This window comes from Myripristis murdjan, chromosome 15 (assembly GCF_902150065.1).
Source record: "Myripristis murdjan chromosome 15, fMyrMur1.1, whole genome shotgun sequence".
NCBI lineage: Eukaryota > Metazoa > Chordata > Actinopteri > Holocentriformes > Holocentridae > Myripristis > Myripristis murdjan.
Window position 1 is genome coordinate 25,080,559 of NC_043994.1, and position 25,567 is coordinate 25,106,125.

Genomic DNA, 25,567 nt, shown 5'->3' on the forward strand with positions numbered 1-25,567 from the left:
TTGGTTTACAAATTTATTTAGTATTCAGTATAATTAATTGCACACTTGAATCAAGCTGATTTTTCTGTAATCAATATTAACACTTACTTGTTTGATGTGTCAAATGTTAACTCTTTCAGCTCTGTGATCCACTCCAAATAATGCTAGATTACCATCATAAACAAGACATACTTTGTCATGCTGCTAATGAAATGAGTGCTTTGATTACTGGCTAGAGTGAACATTTAATCTTGCTTCTCTGCTATAAGTGGCACTTAAAATTGCATACTCTGTTATTAACACATCATATTAAGGGTCTATAGTACTTTTACAATCAGTTTACTAAACTTTTTATATGATAGGAGGTATTGTTTGTTGCACACATGTTTGACAAATATTCCCATAAGAGTTGTGGAAACCAGAAAGTGGATTTCTTGGACTGATGGTGGGTAGCTGGGTGTACTCCTTTGGGTGCAGGAAGTATCATCGGCCTCTGTTGTGGGAGTGCTCACAGAGGATCCAGTAGCCCTCCACAATGTTACATTAGGTGTAAGCGGTCCTGCAGGTTGGAAGAGATGGTTAATTGATGTAGCTCTGTAACATTTCTTTAGCTGTCTGAGAGAAAGGACTACTTCTCGCAGCCAGCCCAGCAGTGATGGTCAGGATACTCCCTCTTGGTCAGCATGTACTGGTAGCCAGAATAGTCAGACTTCTCAGATGCCTTGCAGCACCTACTGTAGTTGCAGTGAGACAAGTGTAAGTGCATGTCAGGACAATCATTGCTACATTTATAGTGACATCCTTCAAAGTTCCTATGCTCATAGAAGATCGTCTGTACAAAAAAGTTGATTAAACAGATGCATTGTAGTCTAAATTATACTCATCATTTCCTCCCAAACAGTCTAGAAATTTAGTATTTACTATTTAGGATACACCTGGCTTATGAAGGTTGCTTGCTTTGTTTGTTCTGCTTATCTTTCCCCTTGTGACAGTGGAGGCTGACAGGACCCCTCCCTTTTACTCACAGCCTTTTACCGGTGTGAAGGTAGAATAGAGGATTGTTATTAAAACAAGGTGGTGAACTGCTGTCCTGCCTGATGACTCAGATCACATCAGCCTCATGCTGCATTTACAGTTGTTTCTGTTGTCAATTTAGATGGACCCATTTCTAGGCTTTGTCAGGAGAGTTGCAGTTACTTTGTCTTTATCCCTGAGTAAAGAAAATACCTCCAACCACTGTATTGCTAAGAACCAGTTTGAGTGTTGTTACACAGGTTTGGCAGGAGGATGGATGGGTGGGCAAGATGCTGCAGTGCTGACTTTTAGAGCAGGTGGAGATGTGGGTGTGTGTAGACTGGACAAAAAGTTGTAATTTGCCTGCACAGAGCAATACTACCAATACTTGCCTTTGTCTGTGCATGTGTATGTTTTTTATGTGGTTTAGCAGCAGGACAGGACAGGATACTTGAAGTGTTGCTGGTTAAGCCACAGCACCCTGCAGCAGGCTTATATGCTTTTACATAAGAGTGTGTTGTCTTCTATCATTATTGCCTCTGAACTTTCACCAGAGCACCACATTGAGGAGATTATCAGAATTTTGCTATTCATTTGAATTATGCTTATAACCAATTTTCAAATGTTAACCCACTGTTGAAGCACAAGTGATCACATTTTCTCATCAGTTGTTTGAAACAGAAGAATTTGGCCTTACAAAGGAAGTTGCATATTAAAGAAAAGTCGTAATTGTATCCAAAAGGAGCCAAATTAAAGTCACAGCAAACTGGCAAATGGATTTATCAAATTATTATTATTATTTTTTAATTTATTTATACAAAACTTTTCCCTGTTGAAAATGTCAAACCACGGGGCTATTATTTTGAAGTGCGAGAACAACACTGTAGCGGAAGTGTGTTCTCGCAGGTCCTCCCCGCCGCGCTCCCTCCCCCGGCTGTCACCGGCTAGCTCAGCTGTCTGTCGGAGACGCTAAAGATGGCAGGGAACAAGTCGTACACAATAGTGGAGTATTTCGGTGGGGACGACGGTTACCGCTGTGGTTATTGTAAAAATGAAAAGGGAAACTTCTCTCACGGTAAGCGTTCAGTGAAACAGCGAAGCAGTCATCACCGTGTCATCGGAACTGTTGCGCTGGGCTTATGTGCTGCTGCCGTCTATTTACTGGAACGCCACTGTTTGTGATGGTACTGCTAGCTTAGCGTCAGTTACTGTAACCTTAGCGTGTGTTCACAGGCAGCTTATCACTGACAGACCCGTAAATACTATCCAAAAGTACATCAAAAAGCAGCTGTGTCGTTAATGTATTTGTATCTAATGTAAGATTTAATCAGTTTCATTCAAACTTCACGTCAGACTCAGGGTCCAGATAAACGCCTGGACATTGCATAGACTAAATTACATACAAACATCATGGTCAGCCAACTTGGATAGGGCTAACGTTAGCAGCGTGTGTTTTTCAACAAATATCGTCAGCTAAGCTAGTCGACTTGAGCTGTCCAACTGTGCTAACATTAGTTATCTCCGTTTTCCCCCTTCAAGATCTTTTAGCTGTTCCATAATGGGAGTCCAGCTAAGGTTAGCGGATAAGTTAATCCAAACAGTGAACAGGACCTGTTTCCTGTCAGTAGATGACCTCACTCACACGAGCACTACGGGTTTATTTAAGGCTAACGCTGTATTAACTTACAACCAAGAGTTATAGATTGTCAAGCATGAACTTACATGCTGTCCCTCATCTATGCACATTGTATACATCGATGCACACTGGTTTTATTGTTTTTTTGCACATTGGCACTTAGATCTTTAGATCTCGAGGGTCATCTTTTATTCTTTATTTTTGATTTACTTATTCTTTATTTTTGATTTACTTAATCTTGTGCTCTGTGGATACTGCTGAAAACTGTGAATTTCCTTCGGGATGAATAAAGTATCTATCTATCTATCTATCTATCTATCTATCTATCTATCTATCTATCTATCTATCTATCTCATACTGACTTAAACATCACCAACAAGCTAAAGAAGCAACCAGGCTTTTGCTCGTAGCTTGCAAACAAACCAGCAGCTGTCCCTCTCACTTGGCCTGTCAACTCTCTCTCTCTCTCTCTCTCTCTCTCTCTCTCTCTCTCACACACACACACACACACACACACACACAGGAAGGAGAGGATTATGTAAGGTCAAGAGGGCTACACTTTTCCATAAAAAAGGCATCAACATAGACTGGAGTGTGGGAATGCAATATGTGTGTTGTTTTCCTTCACATTTTGGTGTGGAGCAGGGATGACTATTATTTACTGCTAATCGTGATGCTTTTTGATAGATCATGCTTGTTATGCACACAGCCTACTGTTGAAACCACATCATGGTGTGACAGTGTAGTTGGGTGGTGATGGAGACATGATCTTTTAGTGAATGATTTACTGTGTCCTCATACCAACTTGTCAGTAGTCATTTTTCAAGAAGCATGGGTGTGCGGTCCACCCACCTTCAGTACTATATTCGTTTTTCATACCAAACAGGCAACAGGGATTGCAGTGAGAGGACAGAGAAATGTCACGGTGTAAATATGTGACTGGATTTCGACATGGTGAAATTAAACACACCGTGCCTTCACTGTACATGCCTGTAATTTCAGCAAGTGCTATATTTTGCAGCTGTCTTAATGTGGCATCAACATTGCAAATAGTCAAAATGTAATAGTATTTGGGTTTACACTTCCTTTATTTATTGCCGCTGAGATGAACGCTGGAGTGTTTTCCATCTTAGTTCATTATATTTGACAAGGTTTGAATGTCAGTCCCCAGTCCGCCTTGATCCACCTCCAAGTGAACCCTGAAATGGTTTGTTTAGTGGTAATGTAAATTGATAAGAGCAGGAACATAGTCAGCGATTTGAACATGTAATAAATCTCACTACCTGAAATGTTTCGCTCACATAACCCTGTACTTCTTTGAATGTCCCCAAGATCGTCACTTTCACTTTTGGTTTGTCCCAGCACTCGTAAGAGACCATAGCATAATGAATCACATGCCTGATAATGTTTGGAGTGGAAACAACATAATTGTTTGTTTACACTTTTACTTGTGAAGATTCAAAGTTTGTTCAGTAAATGGCAGACTTGCACAACTGTGTCAGTTTGTTTTTCTCAAAGTGTAGTCTGTTTATCATTTGGCAATGGGAAAAATATGGCCATTTCACTTCTGGAATAGTTAAATGAACAGTCATTGAAAAAAATATTAAAAGTCCTATAATGTTACATATTGGGGAGAGCCTATCCACCTTCTGAACTTTTCAAATTTAATTTAAAAATAAGGCTTGGCTTGAACTCTTGATTATAGATTTAGGATTAGGCTATTTCATGCTATTTCAAGAATATTCTTTCTATTTATTTTCGGGACTGTGAATGGTCTTTACAGACTTGTTCTAATCACAGAAAAGGTGATACAGATAATTCCAGTGCCATGCAAGTCACGTGCTGTGAAGGTCTATAAATATTCTCTTGAAAGAAAAAATAATCAATTAAGCTGAGCTTAGTCACTTAAATGGATAGGCTGCTGAAAAAAGCTGAACAGTATATTTTGTCTGGGTGCTCTTATTTTAAGGCTACTGTGATTAAAGTGATGAAACTCTTCCTTGTAGAAAGTTTTGCCTTTGATACAGAGCTATAAAAAGCAATTTAAGAAGACAGAGATGGAACATTTTGTATGACAGAGAATGGTGTAATACGGGAAGTGACTGGGGATGAGGAGTGCTGGCTATAATTAGAGCTCAAGCAGTTCTTAATGCAGTCAATGAGTGTTTGGGCTCAGATGTGGCAGACAAGTGCTGTTTTCTAATCTAAAATCAGAGTGGTAATCTACACATTACCTCAGGTATGGACGCAGGCGGGGAGTGTGTGTGGGGGGGTTTGGTGCGTGTGTGTGTGTAATCCTTGTAGGAGCTCAGCAACATAGTTTAAAGGCCATAGGTCTTCTTTTGTGGATACAGATCAAGGTAAAAGTGCTCTAGAGTTGATGTTGTAGTAACTGCCCCATCCTTTTAGGCCACTGGAGCACCAGAAGATGTTCTTTCAACTGTAGTAAACTTGGGGATGTGATTTTCAGCTTTATTTAAAGTTTTCACACTCTAGTCATACAAGTCTGTTTAGTGTCTTGTGGCAGAGTCCTCACCCATTCTGTTGATAGGATTTTGGAAACTCAAAGCCTAGATAAATAGCGTGATTGTCAGATTCATTACCATCGATTATATTTAAGTGGAAACTCTTCCAAACAGCTGCTGAAGAAAAACAGTATTGTGGTAAATGTGATAATGTCGCTGCACCATATGCCTTACACACAAAGCAAATGCAAGTCAACACAATACATCACATCTGCTCTCCCCTTTGTGTATCGTGCTGTGTTTGTCACGCCTCAGTGGAGGCTGAACAGTGGATCAGGTGTGAGTGACAGACAGACACTCCTGTTGTGCCGTGATGACAGCAGCGACAGCATTCACATTTAGCCTTTCTTTTTTCTATTATCTCACTTCCTGGATCACAGTTATGTGGCCTTCCAGCTGATGATTGTCTGGAATCATTATATAAGGAAAGTTGCCCTTGCTCAGTGTAGATAGTAGGGTCTTTCAGCCTGTCTTGCATCTTTGCTGTTGTCTCTAGTTTTATTGTGAGACCATAAATTCTGGGTAATCAAACTTCATCCTCCAAAGACTTTGACTTATAGAGGAGAAATAGGCTAGGTATTTAGCAGCTTCCTCACCTAGTTAGTCTGTATTGTCTTATGTCTTTTTTATTCAAGGTCAATGTCATGGTGTACTTTATTGTCCCTATGGGAACGATTAATCATGTAACTGGTTTATCAAGTAAAAAAATACCAAGTATTTGTTGCTAATAGATTCACAAATACAAGTACTAATTACTTATGTGTGGCACTTGTGATTAGTTTTAACATTTTATAGACTGAATGGTGAATCAATATATAAAAATATCAATAGTATATTTGATATTAACCGCTAATGAAAATATTTGTTGATTGCAGCCCGACCATGTCAAAGGCTTGAATAAACAATGTGAGTACTGTAGCTTACAACTGCAGAGATTTGCCCAAACACACAACAAAAAAACCCTGTTGCATAATTCATCATCAATACACAATAAAAGCTTATAGCACGGTCCCATGTTCTATTGTATGCAAACATAGTGGCAAAAAAGAAGGATGTGCCCTTCATACAGTTTGTTTTTGTGTCCAGAGCTCTTAAACCTACCCTCCAAACAGGTGATTAGAGAAAACAAAGTCATGATAATTATCTTATCAACAGTGTACAACAGAGAGACCAGTCCTGTTAAAAACCTGGTCATCAATCATCAGGTAAACTTAATTTGTCTTCTGCAGAATCCAGATGCTCTTAACTGCCTCATTAGGGGAATGACCTCTGCTGGTGCTGTATCTGTAGGCCATAGCAGGACCAGCCACTTACCAAGCTTTAGCTGAAGGAAAGCAGTGGCTCCAGTCATCATGTGCCATTTACTGCTTTCTTGTTGTAGTGTCACTGTGTTGTATCTCAATGCATCATATTGGAGTTTTTGCAGATAAGTGGTGTGCTGATATTGTCCAACTGTTTTGACCGATGCCGGTACTGATATATGCACATATTTTTCTCTACCTAATTTCCAAAAGCATCAAGTCTCTCCTGCAGTGGAATAAGTTTTTATTATGCCTACCCTTATTGTGAAGGCCCACTGGCAGATGCAGACCTAAAATACAATGCTTTTCAAAGTGTACACATTCCACTGGGCAAAAAAAAAAAAAAAAAAAACTGCTGCAACTTAAGTTATGTAATACATGCCATATTTATTTTTATGTAACAGTTTCTTAAAAAAAAACAAAAAACAAAAACAAAACTATAAATTTCATCCTACTTAAACCGGCTTGGATGATGCTCTCCCAGAGAAAATCCTGACAACAGCCACAGCGAGGGCAGATTTGACCTATTTCACATATCGGCATATCATATCTGCTGAAATCCTTATTTTGGGCCGATACTGGTATTTCATTTTTAACGCCAATATTAGCCGATACTGATGTCATGCCGACATTGTCGCACATCCCTAGTTGTATCACCCTGTCTTCCCTCTGTCTCTGAGGCTGCTGGCAAAACACAGCTCTCCTGGGACATGAGACCTCTTACTCAGTAGCAAAACTAAGTGTGGGTTGTATGAACTGGTGTGCAGTGGATTTCCCTGGTTGGTTTAGATAGAATCAGTTGGTGTCATAGGAAGGTGTTTGTGTATGGTGCATGCGAAGTGTGTATATGTGGTTAAAAGATTCAGTTTCTGTACCCAGAAAAGGCCGTTAGTCGAACGGGGAACTCAGAGCTCTGTTCTGGGAAATAAGATTCTGTATATTTCCATTAGGGCCTTTGGGCACTGTGGGAAATGTCTCCTCTCTGGGGGCACACTTTAAAATAAGCTGAAATACAAATGTGGATGTCTCACTATATCCTATGTGCAGGCTGTTCTTGGTTTGCCAGCTCTGTTAGATGATGCTTCTTACTTCACCAAATTCACAGGTATTTTCTTTAGACTTAAAAGAGCTTCGAGAGCCTTATTTTCCTCACTAATGCAAAGTTCAGAAGTTAAAGCAAATTTAAGATTACAGTTGTTTTTTTTTTTTTGGCCAGTGCACCATGTATTTGCATATATACAGTACAGGCCAAAAGTTTGGACACACCTTCTCATTCAATGCGTTTTCTTTATTTACATGACTATTTACATTGTAGATTCTAACTGAAGGAATCAAAACTATGAATGAACACATGTGGAGTTATGTACTTAACAAAAAAGGTGAAATGACTGAAAACATGTTTTATATTCTAGTTTCTTCAAAATAGCCACCCTTTGCTCTGATTACTGCTTTGCACACTCTTGGCATTCTCTCGATGAGCTTCAAGAGGTAGTCACCTGAAATGGTTTTCACTTCACAGGTGTGCCTTATCAGGGTTAATTAGTGGAATTTCTTGCTTTATCAATGGGGTTGGGACCATCAGTTGTGTTGTTCAGAAGTCAGTTTACTACACAGCCGACAGCCCTATTGGACAACTGTTAAAATTCATATTATGGCAAGAACCAATCAGCTAACTAAAGATCACCATCACACCTCCTCCTACATGCTTCACAGTGAGAACCAGGCATGTGGAATCCATCCGTTCACCTTTTCTGCGTCTCACAAAGACACGGCGGTTGGAACCAAAGATCTCAAATTTGGACTCATCAGACCAAAGCACAGATTTCCACTGGTCTAATGTCCACTCCTTGTGTTTCTTGGCCCAAACAAATCTCTTCTGCTTGTTGGCTCTCCTTAGCAGTGGTTTCCTAGCAGCTATTTGACCATGAAGGCCTGATTCGTGCAGTCTCCTCTTAACAGTTGTTGTAGAGATGGGTCTGCTGCTAGAACTCTGTGTGGCATTTATCTGGTCTCTGATCTGAGCTGCTGTTAACTTGCGATTTCTGAGGCTGGGGACTCGGATGAACTTGTCCTCAGAAGCAGAGGTGACTCTTGGTCTTCCTTTCCTGGGTCGGTCCTCGTGTGCCAATTTCGTTGTAGCGCTTGATGGTTTTTGCGACTCCACTTGGGGACACATTTAAAGTTTTTGCAATTTTCCGGACTGACTGACCTTCATTTCTTAAAGTAATGATGGCCACTCGTTTTTCTTTAGTTAGCTGATTGGTTCTTGCCATAATATGAATTTTAACAGTTGTCCAATAGGGCTGTCGGCTGTGTAGTAACCTGACTTCTGCACAACACAACTGATGGTCCCAACCCCATTGATAAAGCAAGAATTTCCACTAATTAACCCTGATAAGGCACACCTGTGAAGTGAAAACCATTTCAGGTGACTACCTCTTGAAGCTCATCGAGAGAATGCCAAGAGTGTGCAAAGCAGTAATCAGAGCAAAGGGTGACTATTTTGAAGAAACTAGAATATAAAACATGTTTTCAGTTTTTTTCACCTTTGTAACCCTAACCCTAACCCTAAGTACATAACTCCACATGTGTTCATTCATAGTTTTGGTTCCTTCAGTGAGAATCTACAATGTAAATAGTCATGAAAATAAAGAAAACGCATTGAATGAGAAGGTGTGTCCAAACTTTTGGCCTGTACTGTATATATTTGAACAGGAAATGTTCTTTTTTCTAGTATATCAATATACACTGCACATAATTTATATCCAAGATTTATTATAATCCCAGATTTTAGACTTATTGCCTGTAACAATACAATTCACTGTCATCAAAGCTAGGTATACATTGGTTTATGGGGTTTTCAAATGAACAATTTTGAAAAAGTGTGATGGCCAATAATAAACATTGTTGATTGAAATGAGTACTTTTACACATAGTTTGTTCTAACAGCAGCACATTTTGTAAGCATTCAAAAAATAAAAAGAATAACATCTTAACATAGAGCCATATTTGACAGCCATATTTCCTGTGCTGACCTTACCTGAATAAATAATAGCTTTTATCCAGAGAGTAATTGCATATTTGGTTCTGTGCACTTGATGACTGAGATGCTTACTCACCTGTTGTCACAGTTCATGAATTAAAAACATTTGCACTGAATGTAGCTCAGGCTGTGCTCTCTTTAATAACACCATGTTAGAAAATAATATGAGCTGTCAGTACTGATTAATAGTCAAAAATGGCAAATGAACTGTAGTCAAACATTTACAAAACACTCCATTTTCAAATGAGCAATTATAGGGCACTTGAAATGGTGATTCATCATTCATAGTGATCTTTTTAGAAAGCCTTGAGCTATGATAAGTGGCAGACTGATTAGTGTATCCCTAAATACAGCACAAATAATCACAATTAATACAGAAATATACTGTGTAAGAATCTGCTTTTTTCGTATATCTGTGCATAAGATCTTGATAAGTTTTATATTGGCAAATATGGAGCGTGTCACCTTTTCACGAGAACTAGCATTGTATCTAGTTCATACTAAACATACTAAACTCATGATGTTCCTGCTCTGCTCTGCAGGAATGTGGTCTCACACTATGACAGTACAAGACTACCAGGACCTCATAGACAGAGGATGGAGAAGGTATGAAGCAGCTGTTGGCAAAATCCACACATTCTAATGCTCAATTGCATATGGTTTTGTTTTTGTCAGTATAGTTACAGAAATATAATCTCCATATCTATTTGTGCAGAAGTACTAGGCTACAACCGAAATGGTGATTTTATCCACTACTGGAAGTGGATCTGTCATTAAATGTTATTTATTTATTTCTTTACAGAAGTGGGAAATATGTCTATAAACCCATAATGAACAAGACATGCTGTCCACAGTACACTATCAGGTAAACGCTGGCACTTTATCCCACTGCGGTTGTAATTAACGATTAAGGATTTCGTAAAGAGCTTCGGGACTACAGAAGGTCCTGGAGCACAGTGATTCAACCCTAGTAGCTTGATAGATACAATCAATAATAACATCATCAATAATAAATATTTTTATCATAGCAGAAATATGTACTCATACTAATCTGTTTTTACCAAACCTTTACCTCTGTGCTCTGTCAAGATGTCATGCCTTGAAGTTTCAACCATCCAAATCCCATAAGAAGATTCTGAAGAAGATGAGCAAATTCTTTTCCAAAGGGGAGTTACCAACAGGACAGGATGACGGTGAGTTTATATTGGCTAACATAGCAATAACACTTGTGAGGACATTCTTTAACATGATTTTGGGTACTCACAGTAAAGAACAGTCTTAAGGGAATTTTGGCTTATGGTACATGCATGACAGTAAAAAAAGAAAAATATATGGTGACATACATACGTTCATGCTCATGCACAGAACGGGAGGGGGAGGAGATGGGGGGAAGGAGGCAGTGAGAGTGACAGGGACGGTAAATCTGGCTGTTTTCAAATATCAGCAACTTTCTCCACCATCGTGGACTCCACCTTTAAAGCAGTGAAAGCTCACTTTTGCTCTCACAAATGCAAAATCAAAACAGTGTGTTGGTGTTGCTACTTTATAGTATCCATTATCTAATGTAAGGAATGTTTTTGTATCCCTTGACAGAGGAGCCGATGGAATCAATGTGTGAAGAAGCAGGTCCACGGGAGCCGAAAAAGGTTTGCCACCCAGAAGTGGAGTGTCCTGCTATCACAGAAATTCAGAAGGACGTAGTGGATGCCAAACCAGCAGGCTCAGAAACATCAAGAAAAGATCCTGTTTCAGTCCCGGATGGGAGACCAGCAGCCACAGAAACATCAAGAAAAGATTCAGTTTCTGTACCAGATGGGAGACCGGCAGCCACAGCTCCCAAACCAGGTAAGATGTCAGATCCATTATTGAATCACTGGTGGTGATTCTATGTGGTGAATAGTTACATAAAAATTACTTTGTAAATTATCATTTGTATAGATTTTGTTAAAAATAGGCTGTTTAATTAATTTGGTCACTGATTTGGTGGTTTCTTCTGATTTGGTCCACTGCCACTACTGAAACCACACCTCTGTGTATTTGTTGATTGGTTGTTTTATTACTTTGTGCGTACTACTTTTGGAATGCACTGTTTTTAGGAGACTTGTATGTGCTCCGGAGGCTTCAGAGCCCCAAGAGCCCTGCATAAAGGAAATAAAGTGTACTGTTAACACCGCTCTAGCACAGCAATTTGGAGGAGTTCTGGCAGTGTAGTAGTTTCATATGCTCCAATCATGCAAAACCTTTTTTTCATGTTTCCATTTGGCCAGTATTGCAATGTTTTCTCCCATAAAATTCCCTTAATTGCCACCAAATTTACACATGGCATATTTCAACTTCATCTTTGTATCATAGAATTTTACTACTTCCTAAATGCTAAACCCTAAATCCTAAATAAATAATTCTAGACCATATGTATACTGTACCTGGGTTTACCTGTTTAGTGTGTCAGTTATTATTATATACTGGACTAATGTCAGTTACAATTTAGAGCATGTTACTCAGGGCAGGAAATGACTTTGTTGGCCAACAGGTGAATCATAAAATTGACCAGCCTCTCAAAATATTATATCAGCCAACTATATTTTCATAAAACACAGGACCTCTGGATGAAAGCTGGGTGTCAGCCAAAGTGGCTAGTGCAGTAGTAATTTGACTGGTGGCAGTTTCCCACCATGATGCTACATAATTGGGTGCTCCCTATATTGATTTGCTCTCTGTGCTGCTGCTGTAAGTCATGCTGATTCTCCCACGGCTCCTCTTCCTGATTTGGTTCTGGTCTGTGTGTGCCCACAGAGTTTTTACAGCTTAGTGTTTCTACATGCCTAATTATTTTGTGTGTGATAAGTCAGAATCCTCTCTGTAGCGGGGAGCGCTCTAAAATGTAGCAATGTGTAACTGTATGGCCACTTGACTATAATAAATTGTAAAACAGACATCGTTAGTATGAAGTTTCAAATGAGAGGTCACCCCACCTTGTTATAATGTGGTAAAGAATGATGAATAGCACTCAATTCTCAAAATGATATGCTTAGAAATGCCTCAGGAGTTCAGGACAACTCTTGTGCCCATCATAACCCAAAATAAGAGCATTTTGCCCTATTGTTTATGTTTTTATGTACATTTGACAGCAAAACAGCAGGTTCAATACAGGCATGTAAAAGTTCCATTAATTCTATGTGTTATTGGCCTTGGCATGAACCTGAGGGGTTTCATCCTTCCTTAGCCTCATCTTTAACATTTCAAACTGAATAGTCTGCATTTACCCCTTTTAAGTACCACTGCTTGCCAGAAGGTGTCACTATTAACTTTGTAATAGACACCATGGTGCTGCAGCAGCATGAATGACTGGTGTTCCCCCTGTGTTTTATGAATGGGTCTGGTTTGGCCCTATATATCTGTCATGTTCTCCTCTTACTCTGCAGTACAGGATATCCTCAGACAAGTCACAGCAACCAGTGAGTAATGAATGAAGCTTGTAGCTAAGAGATAATGAACTCCCAGTAGACATGGGAAGCAGCACTTTTAACTGCTGTTCATATTTAAGTCTTCAACCATTCTTTTTTCTCACACACCTAATGAGAACAGGCCCCAGGTCATTTATCATAAGGGTGAAGACACAGTGTATTTGGGCAGGAAAGCCTGGTATTGGTACTGTTTGATCAAGACGTAGACATAAACATACACATAGAATAATTTAGAGGTGCCAGTTCCATCTCCTCTTTTTACAGCTCTGTCAGCACTGTGGTGGCAGTGAAAGTGCAAAAGAAGGTCTTAGCACCGCACTCTTCTTTCTTGGACTTGTAGAATAATAGGGTCCTTCAGGAGGGCTAGCAAAGAGGAAGTGTGCAGGATTTAGTGTGTTGAGCTAGTGGTTCTCCACTCCCCCCTTACTCACCTCCAACAGAAAACACCTGGGCATAGCTCTTCTCTAGCTTTATGGCTGGAGCACTTTATGGCTTTGGGCAGGTTCCAGTATTAGTCTGAGAAAACATGGCTCCCCATCTGCCATATAGCCAAGGTACAGCTGAAGGTAAATGGATGGAGAAGGACAGAGGGCATGCTGTTTTTAAGCAAAGCTGTGCTGGTTCTGCTTTTTAAATCATGAGCTCATGGCCATTACAATGAATAGATGACCATTCGTCTTCATGTATTTAAAACTTTTCATAATCTGTTTTTGGTAGTTGTTTTCATTGTGTATTATTTTTATTTCACCAGTTTTAGCTATAATCCCAGAATCCAATTAATTTTCTGTGAATAAGCAAGGGATACTGTGTAATCAGACAGTCATTTTTGCAAAATAAGCTCCTTCATGGTGATCAAGAAGACAATGGAGCTGGCTTTACAATAATGACTGACTCGTTATCCTGTTATTAGCCACTTATCAAAGACACTTACTATTTAACATAAAATATTGATTCATAATTATTTTATTACAAGGCAAATTAATTTACAGCCTTCTGCCAAGCAACTCTGCCGAATTGCAAACAAAGTTTCAGAAATGTCTGTACTGTAATTAGCATTCTTGGGCAGCACATGCATTACAAGCAAATCCAGTAAGACTGGTGATCAGCCTCGAACTAGCAATCAAACATTTTGTAATTTCTGAATAAATTCAAAATAATATTGTTAACATCTTCACTTAGGCTTCCCAGGTGTTACCTGTTAATTTGACAAGAAATGAGCTAAATCTATTTGACTTGACTGTGGAGTGATTTGATAAGATATGAAACAGTTCTGTGTTATTTAGAAATAACTGACCTCAGAAAGCATTTCTTGGCTAAACAATATTAGCAAGACATTAACATTTACATACACCATGTTGTCAAAGACTCATGTGTTCATTAATGGGAATGGGTGCCAGCGTAGGTGATGCTGATTTATTTAGTAGTAGTATGACAGCTGATGGGACATGAGTATTTGTCTTCGTATGAAATGCCACTACCAACCCTCAGATAACAATATAGTAGTGCCATTATCTAGCAAGTTTACCTCAAGTGTACCTTTTGAGAATTGTGTGTGTTCTTTGGGAAGCTGGGAGGGAGAGTGCTGTAGTTTTTTATGAAGTGCTAACTGCTGGAGTGGGAGCCTCTGTCTTCCACAGGAACACATCTGTCAGACTTTATCTTCACCACGTCTGCAAGCTTTGTCCTCAAGAGTACCTGGGTGGATGGGTGTGTCTGAGAAAGAGGGGGCGTCTGTTTGTTTTTTCGTGAAAGTATAATTAAAGAGAAGGGGAGACACGTGGACAGGGTGATCGTGGACAAGGGCGGATGTGTTTGTGGTTGATTTAAACAGTGTGATGAACACAGTCCAGACACTAGTTCTGGTGACTGTTCTGCCTTGACCCCATGATGTTTATTCTGACATAGAGAGAAACCATTTGACTGCACTGTCACTCCCTGGGCTCTGTGTTTACATCACCTTGCTTGCCCTCCTCCTTTTCTCTCTGCAGTCATTCTCCATGTAAGACCAGGGCAGGAAAGCATCAGGGAAATTGAAATGATACAAGAGCCAGCTAATGTTCTGCTTATTAAATAGACATGTAGGATTCTCCACACTCCCTCCATGAATTAGAAACAAAATCAAGAATGCCACATTTTGTCACATAAAACTGAAATCACAATTATATTGAAATTTAGCAATTATATTGAAATTTAAAATGGCTGTAATTTCCTAATGAATGTGTGTAACATCACAAAACCAGGTGGGAAGGATGCTCATGTGACAAGGCAACACTGACCAACTCTCCCTGCTGATTGGCTGAAAAGAGCTTGTCCTGTGATAACATTGCCAACAGGGGCTGTAGTGTAGCACCAGCAAAGCTTTAACTTCCAGCTGTAGCCTTGGTAAAGGCCTGCACTCTACTGGCCTCTTGTTCTGCTATGGTATTACCTTTTCATGTTGTGAGTTCAGCCTATGTGTTGATATTTAATCATTCTGAGTAGTGGCTTTAAATTGGTAAATTATGCTTGTTTTGATGACACATCATCTCAACAAAATTCTTGCTCTAGTCTGTACTTACTGTGCAGGGAAGAAACCAAACCATAAAGGTTGAAATTCAAGCACTTGATGCCCTGAACAGCAGAAACAGTTGATACTCTTCAGTCTGATTGAACTGGTGTTGAATGCTAACACTGAACCTCAGCCAATGCTAGAGTTTCCTTCTCCCCTTGTGAAGACAGGGGGTCCCTCTCTTCCCTGTGATGGTGGTGGAGGGGGAAGTTGGTGAGCAATTGAGCCGACGGTGGCGGCTGGCAATGGGACAAGCAGGAAATGGCTCTCGTTTCCTTATTGCTCCAAACAGGATGTGGGCGTGTAAACTGTTGACATGGGATGCCCGGAGTACTGGAGGGCTTGGCAAGAGCCCAGGAGGAGGCTGAGGTGGGGGACAGAGAGAGGGAAACAGGGAGAGATTGCCTTTCTACTTTTGCTTGAGCATACATGCTAGTTTCTACTTGTCCAATGTATGTTCTGTAAATCAACAGAACAGGTTTTTTATTTTGTGATCTTTATAAATAAATAAACTGCATGGGCTGACTTATGAGGTCTCAATATGAAGGTACCGCTGTTGTAATGGTTTTGTCTTCTGACATCAGCACATACGTCTCTGTGCCAGAGGGAGAGTCCCTTGTGCGTGTGTGAGATTATAGTGTATGAGATTGCTACACGTTGATGTGGCCACACCGGCCAACCAGGGCCATTCCTCTGTCATTATCATTATTAGAAAAACACCTTCAAGGTAAGAGGATGAAAGAGCCTCTGTGCCTTCTGCTTCCCCTTGAGACCAACTGTGTCCATTTGTATATACAAAATAGCTAGCTGCTAATTGCTTGGACTTAACAAACACAGCCCATGTTGTTTTATGACCCTCTAAGCAGTGATGTAATGTAAAGGGTATTGAGGCAGGGAAATAAGAAAATGACTTCCATAGAGCTGGGTTGAGATCTCTGTGGAGACTGGTTTCTTAAGCAGAGGGCACACTAAAGCAAACATGGCAGTCCATTCACTCTGAGGGGCAATGAAAAAAAAAAACATCGGAAACATGGTCTAACACCCACAAAATCTTCCCCAAATGTGGGACTGATCAATGGCAGCAGCTTTAAGTTACCACCTCCCTTACTACTGTATTAAGCCTTATTCAGAAGGCAGTATAAAGGGGAAACTTGTTCTCCTCTTCCATAAGGCAGTAATTTAGTTATTTTTTGTGTATAACTGCCAGTGTTTCCTCTTTCAAGCCATTTTCCTTCCGTTCTCTCACCATGAAATGCTTTGGAAATGCCATGCCATATCTTTGGAGTGAAAATGGATTAAGAAGGATGTTTTCATAATACCGCCCACCCAGCACATTTGGAAACTCTCACCCATCTTTTTTCTACTGAGAATTTTTAAAAATACCTCTGCTCTCCCTTTTGACATGTCTCCTTCTTCTCACTATGTCCCTTATGTTTTTATGTTTTTTTTTTTGTGGGGTGCAGGAGTAGGAGCAGACCCTAACCGACCACCATGTCGAAAGGCCAAAGACTTGAGAAAGGAGCGACGTCTTCAGAAAGAGCAGATGAGACAGCAAGCTGGTGGTGTCTCTTCCAATGTCACTCCTACCCCAGCCACACCCACCCCAACAAACCAACCCAAATCCTTGGAAGATTTCATCAACGAGTCGCTAACTGACAACCCTCTTCATTGCCTTGAGGTGAGCAAAAAAAGGGAGGAGCTAGTCTGAATTCACCATAGCACCAAAACTCCTTTCTCTTTTTGTTTGTTTATTTGATAATAAAAGGATAATTGGAAATAGGTTTTCAAAGATAATTTCCAGTGTAGCCTTCTTTTAAAATTCAATTCCTTCCAGTCCTCTTATAAACGAGGGCTGGAATGGCTTGGCTTTGAATAAACATTAACTTATTTTGATTACTTAACTATCGGTAAGAACTGCTTTTTTGTGAGCTTTCTTTCTCCAAAATATTTGGGATCGTTCAGCACGAAAGTTTGGTTTCAGAGAGCCCTCTTCATAGCCCCAGTGACTTCACCATGTGTTTATGTGTGCGGGGAGGATGGCTGGCCAGAGCAGAGTGGAAAAACCACCTCTTCCCAACACAAACTCAACCAAATGACAGGCACACCACACACACTGGGTCAAGTTACCCTACTGATCACATTAAAACCACAGCTCCCAGCTCAGCCTGTTTGAGAGGATATGGAAATGAACTTTTGGCGGGGGGTAGCAAGAATTAGAAAGATCCCTGGCGAAGACCCCCAAGCTGAGGTTGGTAGAATGACGTCATTCATGGTCAGGACAAAGATACAAGCCAGATGTATTGATGAGCCAGGCAATGTCTGGCTCTTGTCTGCACCCCCCCTGACACCATACCAGCCCAACGTCTTCCTAGTCAGCTCTTTTCAATTGGATTACTTTGTTTGGCTGCAAATATCATTCAATTTCACTAAGTGGGCATGCACCCAAGGTTGTCCCTTTGTAAATGAGATTAACTGTATGTTTCCTAAGTCAGATAATTGAGAGATTCCGTTGTTTGACCCATTTATGGAAAAATGATTATAATGAGCATTTCAGTAAAGCTGTCCAGTATTGAGTCTTGGGCCTCAGTACTTTGAAGTAAGCTGTCCTCAAAAGGGTTTGAGACCAATCTTACTCCAACTCCTCTTAATACTTAGTACTCCAACTCCTCTTAATCATAAACACAAATGTTAAACATTTCATGCTACATGATTGATTGGCCCAGCACATTTCAGAGGAGAACGCTCTGCAGTATACCTATGTCCTTTTTGAAAATGGAGACTGAAAGGGAAGAGACAGGTAAAGGCGGAAACATGATGAAGACGCTCTTTCTGTGGTGAGGTTTGGGGCTTACCTTTTCAAATTGAGAAACTGTCACTCTAACAGCGATAACACTTAAAAGATGTATGTATTGTAGGTACCTCTCTCCTGAGCTCAAGGGCAGCTGTAGTTAAACTTAACACCAGCAGGGGTCAGTGTGGCCACACGATTCAGAGTCCCTCAGGCACCTCAGGGAAGTGTGGAAGTAAACACAATTACCCACAGAAGAATTTGGTCTCCCTTTCTCACATTTTGCACACGGTGTCTTCATACTGTTTCCTCCTCAAGTCTCCTCTGGCTCACATGCTATGGTTTGGGCATCAGTCACCTTTTCTGTCAATTCAAACCTAAACATTCTGTGAAAGGCATCTATTTTGTGCACTTCTCAGACATTAGGAGTTAAGGTCTCGCAGTTCTAGGTTCTTAAGAGCAGGCCCGTCAGATGAAGCTTTAGAAAGCTGGTATCTCTCATTTTAATTAAAGATCAACCAAAGCCACTGGTATTACGTGGCATTATTTTAGCTTTCTTGAAGCGGCCCAGTATCAGTCTGTTGGTGTTGTATCACAAGATTGTTATGAGAGTTAAGTTTTAGCCAAGCTATCTGCTATCTGTGGTACTGCTGGCTGAACAAAATGATTCCAGCCTATCAAAGGATATCTCTGGAGTTTTAGAACTAAATTAAAAAGGCCTTACTTAAGTATTATCCTTTACGTAAGAGCTCAAATGTCTTTGTTTGACTGAAGGAAGCTGATGCCAAGTGGTCATATGAGAGGGGCTCATTCAGGTCCAACTCAAACAAACACCAGGTTCAATTCCTCTATCCTGTCCTTCCAGAGGATTCATATGGCACAGGCTCCTTGGCCAACAAAAGCTTCCAAACCAAGAGATGGTTAATTAAAATGGAGCTGGAGGATGTGAAAGGTGAATTCCTCTTCACTCTGTGTGACACCAGCAATACTTGCCTAGTTATTCTTTCCACAAGTCAGTTCATCATAGGCAACTCCTGTGTGTTATGCATATCTTTATGCCTATACTGTTGGTGGCACGTACCTCAAGCAAGCAAAGACATTTCTCAGACAACATAAAGTAGATGTGCTGTAAATGGTTGAGGGTGTGTTAGGAAGATACCTAATCGTATTATCCCTAACATGACATGGTGAAGCACAGGAAACAGTTACACGCATTCTAAAATACTTAAATGACTATTTTGTTTTGCTTAGAACCATAACAAGTAGATATTGTATAAGTTTACTGTGATGGCAAATACTTTTGGCATTCTCTCTTCCTTGTCAAGCACCTGTATGTCACTCTTCATGTCACCATGGAGATGGACACAAACACACCCTTCTTGTATTGTTCATGCCTTCCTGTTAAGCCACAGCTGTGGTGAAAGACAGACATCTTTGGTGAATGACAAGCTCCTTTACTGAGAGAGGAATTGTTAGAGGGATAGGAACATGTTACAACTACAGATACCTCTTAGACAGAACAAAACCCCAAAACTGAAGGCCTTATGTTTGAATGGGCATATCAGACAGACAAACTTGGTATTCAAATGCCTGGCAGAACCTGAAGAAGGGTTGTTCTTGCTCATCTTCAAACAGACTGTTTTCTTTATTTCTCCTTTCACACTCTTTTCTGTCTTTGATTTTCAATAATCTGCCCCTCTTTTGGGGGGGATTTGTACTCATCACTCATGCCTCTCTGAGTACTTATGCCAGTCTTATTTTGATGTTAACCCTTGTCTGCCCATCCTCTTTTTGAAGGTGAGGCTAGTGCGCTCCAACCCCCCTAGCCCGCAGTTCAAAGCCTCTTTCGACGCCTCCTACCAGGTGTACAAACTGTACCAGATGGCCATTCACAAGGACCCTCCCGACAAGCCCACCGAGAGCCAGGTCAGAGGGTGGGGGCATAGGTCAACCTGCTCTAGGGGCACCCAGGGAGAGGAGGGAGGGAGCAAGAGGGTGGGCATGTCTGGGTACCAGCAGAAGAATTGAAAGGATCAAGTGGAATTTCCCTCAGCTCTTACAAAACAGTTTTTTTTCAACATTTTTTATCTTCATAATTTAAATTGCTTTTAAGTCCATCTTTGATAAATGGTTCAGTAGTATGTGTTATTTTATATAATAAATCAGGTGTCATTATTTTCTATCAAATGCAACCCAGGTATTATTATTTCTCCTTTATCTATTTAATAGTAGTCATTATTTATGAAAAATAAATAGAAATAATTGGACTGTTTCAATCTTTTAGACGATTATTTCTTATTTCAGTGACTGAAATCCTAACAAACAGAAAATCTTGGAATGTACTGGAGATAGCATCTTCAAAGTGTGGGAGACTGGAAAGAGCTAAGAATGAATAAATAAATGATTTGCCCTTAATAGGTGCACCATCACTCTTTGGAAATGGAGAGACAGCTGAAGAGTGGGTGGAAAAAGACTAAAATGTTTATGAATGAAAGAAAATGAATTAACATATTAATACCAAAGAGAGGGAGTGTATGAGAGAGCGAGAATTAAAAGGACAGGAAATGAAGAGGAAAATGTTCCCATACGCCATGGTTGAGAGCAGTGTTTCTCCAGGTGTCCGAGTTGGCTCCACTCAGCTGGCAGGATTGTGAGTCTTGAGTTGCCACCCCTTCATGCCCCCCCACACCCTCTCGTGTCCCCCATCACCATGCCCTCACTTTAATCACAATGGCTTAACTGGTATCAGCGTAATGTTTTGCACTAGCAGTTCAATTTAAATGTTCCTACAACTTGTATTCATCTCCAAAATGAGCCCATTTGTAACACACATATACTCTGCATGTGCCCGTGTGAAGTCATCAGTTGACGCATTATTTTGACTTCCCATTTCTCCTAACCTTATGTACATTGCTACTCTGTTTAGTGGCAGTATGTTGCCGCTTTCCTTTCTGGAGGGGTCCTTCGCTGTGATCTGTGGTACTACCCTGGCAGTGCGCTAGCCTCACCTTCAAGGTTTCTGGAAATCCCGTCCTGTGGAACACTGACTACTGCTCTCAATCTCCCAGAATCCCATTGCTTGCATGCATCCAGGTATCCTATGACTACCACAGTCTGATTAAATCACTGTGAAAGGGGTGTCTCAGTGTCAAGATCGACCCACTGTATGACCCACTACCCTTGTGGACTGGGAGACTGATGTGCTTTAGTTGAGCCCTAAAGATGCCAAAACACTTGTATGACATTGTGTAAAGTCTCTCATCTATTGTTGATTCCCCTTCTTGTCCATTCCCCCAAATCCCCTCCCCTTCCTCACTCTATTGCTTCTTCTTTTTTCTATTTATGTGTTTCTTTTTACACCTACCTTTGTCCTGTAATGTACGCACTATCCTCATGTCCACCATCAACCCTTCATTCAACCTCCCCCTTCACCCACTCCATTCCCTCTTGCCCTCCACTCCCTGTACGTGAAGGTGAGGCTAGTGCCGGTCAGCTTTGAGGACCCTCAGTTCACAGCGTCTTATGAGCAGTCGGCAGCGCTGTATGCCCGCTACCAGATGGCAGTTCATGGTGATGCCCCCTCCGAGTGTAATGAGAGTGAGGTACTGTAAAGCTATCATATTTGCACCTATTGTACGGTGCTGCTGCACGTGGCACTATCACATAACTGCACGGGGCACTCCACTGTACACAGCTGCACTTGCATGTACACAGTCTTGTACACACTTGAACAGTCCCAAAGCAACCTTGACTCTGGGGAAGAATTTTTTTTAAGCAATTTTATTTTCATGTGTCTGTAGTGCACAGGCTGCATAACATGTTGATATGTCCTATTCAGAGCATTTACAAAATACAATTGTGGTGTAATATGACTCCTGCATGACGGAAAGCTTATTTCACTGCATTTGTTGATATGTTGTTATATAAATATTTTCATTCTTGACGACACTGCTTAAGACTTCAGGTGGGTGGGATTGCATGTGTATTCAATGTACCAGGAATTGTTGGACCCTGAATATCGACTATTCAATCAACAGTTAATGACGCCACCCATTACAACATTAATGTGTTCACTGCTAGGGGAAGTGAAGGAATTCACGGCCCCCAACAAATAGTACATCCACTGTATGTATTTTCTTTACATTGTACTGTGAAACTGTAAACTATATGTGTGTGGTTGTGTGCAGTAATATTTATTTTTCAGTAGCTTATGCAGTGAATGAGTAGTATTGTCCAGTGATAATTGGGAATAGGAGAAATGGAAGAGGTTGCCAAGGAACAGACTCAGAAAGTTTAAAGTAGACTCTTGGTCATGCATGAAGGTTTAGGGTGTGTTTTCACTGCCTGGCTATAAAACTCAGCCCAGAGTTAAATTGTGTTTGCTGTTTGAGAAAAAAAAAAAAAAAAGTATGTTTGGTGAGATTGCATATAAAATGGCCACCATGACCAGGAATTGGGACAGATGGTGGTGTGTTTGGGAGAGCAAGTGGAAGAAGAGAAAAGGAGGTCTAGTCAGGATGTAGAACTGCTGGACATTTTCACTAACCTGAGAGGGCCTTTTGTCCCTCAGGGCTGGAAAAACAACCTCCTCCTCCACTCTCCTGCCAAGAGGCCTCAGCAAATTACTGAATTCTCCAGCTTGTAAAAGTGAGGGAATTAATAAATAATAAAAGCTGTCAGATTGGGCAGTTTGTGGCAGATTCTTTCCTGGTGCCATAACACCAGCTCTATAAATAGGGGGAGGTGCGAATGTGTACGTATGTTTGCGTTTGTGTGCATAGCTTTCCCTCAGGTTTACAACTATACAAAGCCCTCCAGGGATGAGTTCAAGAAGTAGAGGAATTTAAAAAAAAAAAAAAAAAAACTAAAATGGTGTGGTTTGTAAGCATCTGCGGTAGCAACTCTACTTTGTGTAGAGAATGAATGTAGGGTTCGTTTTTTGGTGATGGATTTTCCAGCTTGGCTGTGGATATAGTGTAGTGTAAAGGCACAGGCTGAAATAAAGCTTGGTTATTTACTCTTAACACTGATTTTATTCATTTTAATTCACTCTGACACTTTTACATTTGGGACTGGCATAGAGAAAAGATTGGATTCTACATTTCGCTGGCAAAAAATTATTAATGTTGACAACATTTGATTAAAAACATAAAATGTACATTTCTTGTGCTTTATGGAGAAATTTAGGAGACAGACAGTAGTTGTGATGGTCCTAGTGTAGTGAGAGGGGAAAAAAAGGGAGGGAGACTCAGGGTTAAGTGTCTGGGGGGTAACTCTACCTTCCCTGTGGGTACGGTTTTAAAGCCTGCTCTGACAGACACACACGAGCCGCCACACGAGGCCTTCAGTCCCCTCAGGGCTACGACTAACCATTATAAACACCCACACATTAATACCAACCCTTGATACCACCTTCACTCTCTATGATTAGTCTCTGTTCTTGTAAGGATTTGTCCCACTGCAGTGGACCTATATGCCCTAATTGTTCCCCATCCTAACAAAGTTTACTTTATTGTATTCCCCTAAGTTTGACTCACTACTGTGACAACCACTCCTGAACCCACAGTATTAAATCCTACTGATTTTATTCTTCTGCCCGTCAGGCTGAAAGTTTCCTTGCCCACACTCTTCCCAGAAAAGCCTCAAGCCCCCCGTTGTTCTGTTGTATTTGTGAAGAAATTGGAAACACATTGTTGGAGGAGTGATGGCACGTTGGGATTTTGGTGCCATGCCATGCTATGCCTGCTGCTGCTACCTAGGAAGTTGGGTCATTTAGTGTTTGTGGAGGTATTTATTAATCCATTAAGGTATTACCTTGGGACAGAATCTGGCATGCCGTCCACCAGTACAGTACTTTGGCTCTGCGCCAGGTGATAGGAGAGTTTGTGTGTGTGTGCGTGCATGGGCGCATGCAAGTTGAGTAACCCTGCCAAGATTATACTATCATTAGACAGTATGTTGTCCTACAGTGGATTGGCTTTGTTTATTTAAGGCTGTATGCATTTCTTGTCATGCCATGACTGGAGTGGCGCCAGACATTGTTCCTTACACATCCAATCATGTTTTCCTGACTGAGATTAAGCACATGTATTTGCAATTATTTAGACACACACAACACATTCAGCCACACTTATTGGTCTTAACTGTTGTGCTGAGCCGTGACTCTGAGTTCCTGCACATGTGGCATTCATTTTCAGGAAAACAAATTCTGTTAAATCTGTATTTACTCTTCTTGATGGCCCGGACCTTACCAAGACACATGAAAACATGCTGGTACTCTAAAAAAAAAAACATGAAAAAAAAGGAGAAAATGCTTTGAAAGTTATGAATAATATGGAATGAATGAAAAATGGAAGAACATGAATGAGGGAAAATGACTGATTATTCATTATAATTATATTATTTTGTCAAATGTTTCTCAAAGCTAATTGCTTTATGGGTTTCTGTAAGCATGTTTCCCATTGAAGATCCAGTTCCCCACAGAATCTTTCCACTTCCTCTGAGGTCAGAGGTCAAAACACTTTGTTTATTTTCACCCATTGATATTTGCATTGTAGCCAAGGTTCCTGGAGCTTTTGTGTTATACAGTCTGATGGAAATACCGAAGCTCAAATCTGAATGTAAAAATGCGATAAAGAGGGAAAGAGGTTAGGAGATTTGTGTTGTTTTTATATTCTGATTTTCAATCTTTGAGAATAATGCAAGCACCATGTCTGACAAATGAGGAGAGGAACAATTTGTAAGCATGTGAAGGCCAAAACGAGGAGAGCGCTAAGTAGCAATTAGACTTCAGCAGATGTGTGTGTTTATATGCATGCATGTTAGATAGAGCCAGAGCTGTGTGTGTTTGAACACATTAGAGTGTGCACGAGTGTGTTTTCGAGACAGCTGCTTGCCTTCCTAATTGTACACAGATGAGTGTTTATTATAGGAAAGGGAGAGTTACAGAGGAAATGATGGACTCAATGTGTTGGAGATGAGAAAGTTCCAGAAGGTACTTGGGACACGGCTCCTTTTACAGGAGTTTGTGTTGTTGTGTTAGGGAGAGAGGAGGCTAAATGTGTTCACGAGTTTGTTCGCTTTGCTGTCTCCATGTCTCAGTGGTCTTGTCTGTGCATATAAGACCATCTAACTCTTCCAGAGTCAGGCTCTGAATGACTTTGTCTGTTTGTTAGTGGGTCTGTGTCAGCCTGGCAAGCCTGAGTGGTCTGTTGTTTGTCAGTGTCCAGAGTGGGGTCACCCTGCCAGACTCCAGGAGAGCGGCCTAGC

General features: G+C 40.6%; 1 protein-coding gene across 3 annotated transcripts in view; it reads left to right on the top strand.

Annotated features, from left to right (window-relative positions):
• The first annotated feature begins 1,897 nt into the window (after positions 1 to 1,897).
• ate1 (arginyltransferase 1) overlaps positions 1,898 to 25,567 on the top strand; it is a 69,418-nt gene continuing 45,748 nt past the window's right edge. The window contains exons 1-8 of one of the 3 annotated variants that reach the window (XM_030070292.1): positions 1,898 to 2,068; positions 10,041 to 10,104; positions 10,301 to 10,363; positions 10,588 to 10,691; positions 11,092 to 11,343; positions 16,974 to 17,188; positions 20,096 to 20,224; positions 21,772 to 21,900. In XM_030070292.1, coding sequence (XP_029926152.1) covers positions 1,969 to 2,068; positions 10,041 to 10,104; positions 10,301 to 10,363; positions 10,588 to 10,691; positions 11,092 to 11,343; positions 16,974 to 17,188; positions 20,096 to 20,224; positions 21,772 to 21,900 — 1,056 coding nt within the window. In that variant the 5' untranslated portion in view covers positions 1,898 to 1,968. The remainder of the gene's footprint in view (positions 2,069 to 10,040; positions 10,105 to 10,300; positions 10,364 to 10,587; positions 10,692 to 11,091; positions 11,344 to 16,973; positions 17,189 to 20,095; positions 20,225 to 21,771; positions 21,901 to 25,567) is intronic. The other 2 variants (XM_030070294.1, XM_030070293.1) reach the window with 2 other exon arrangements.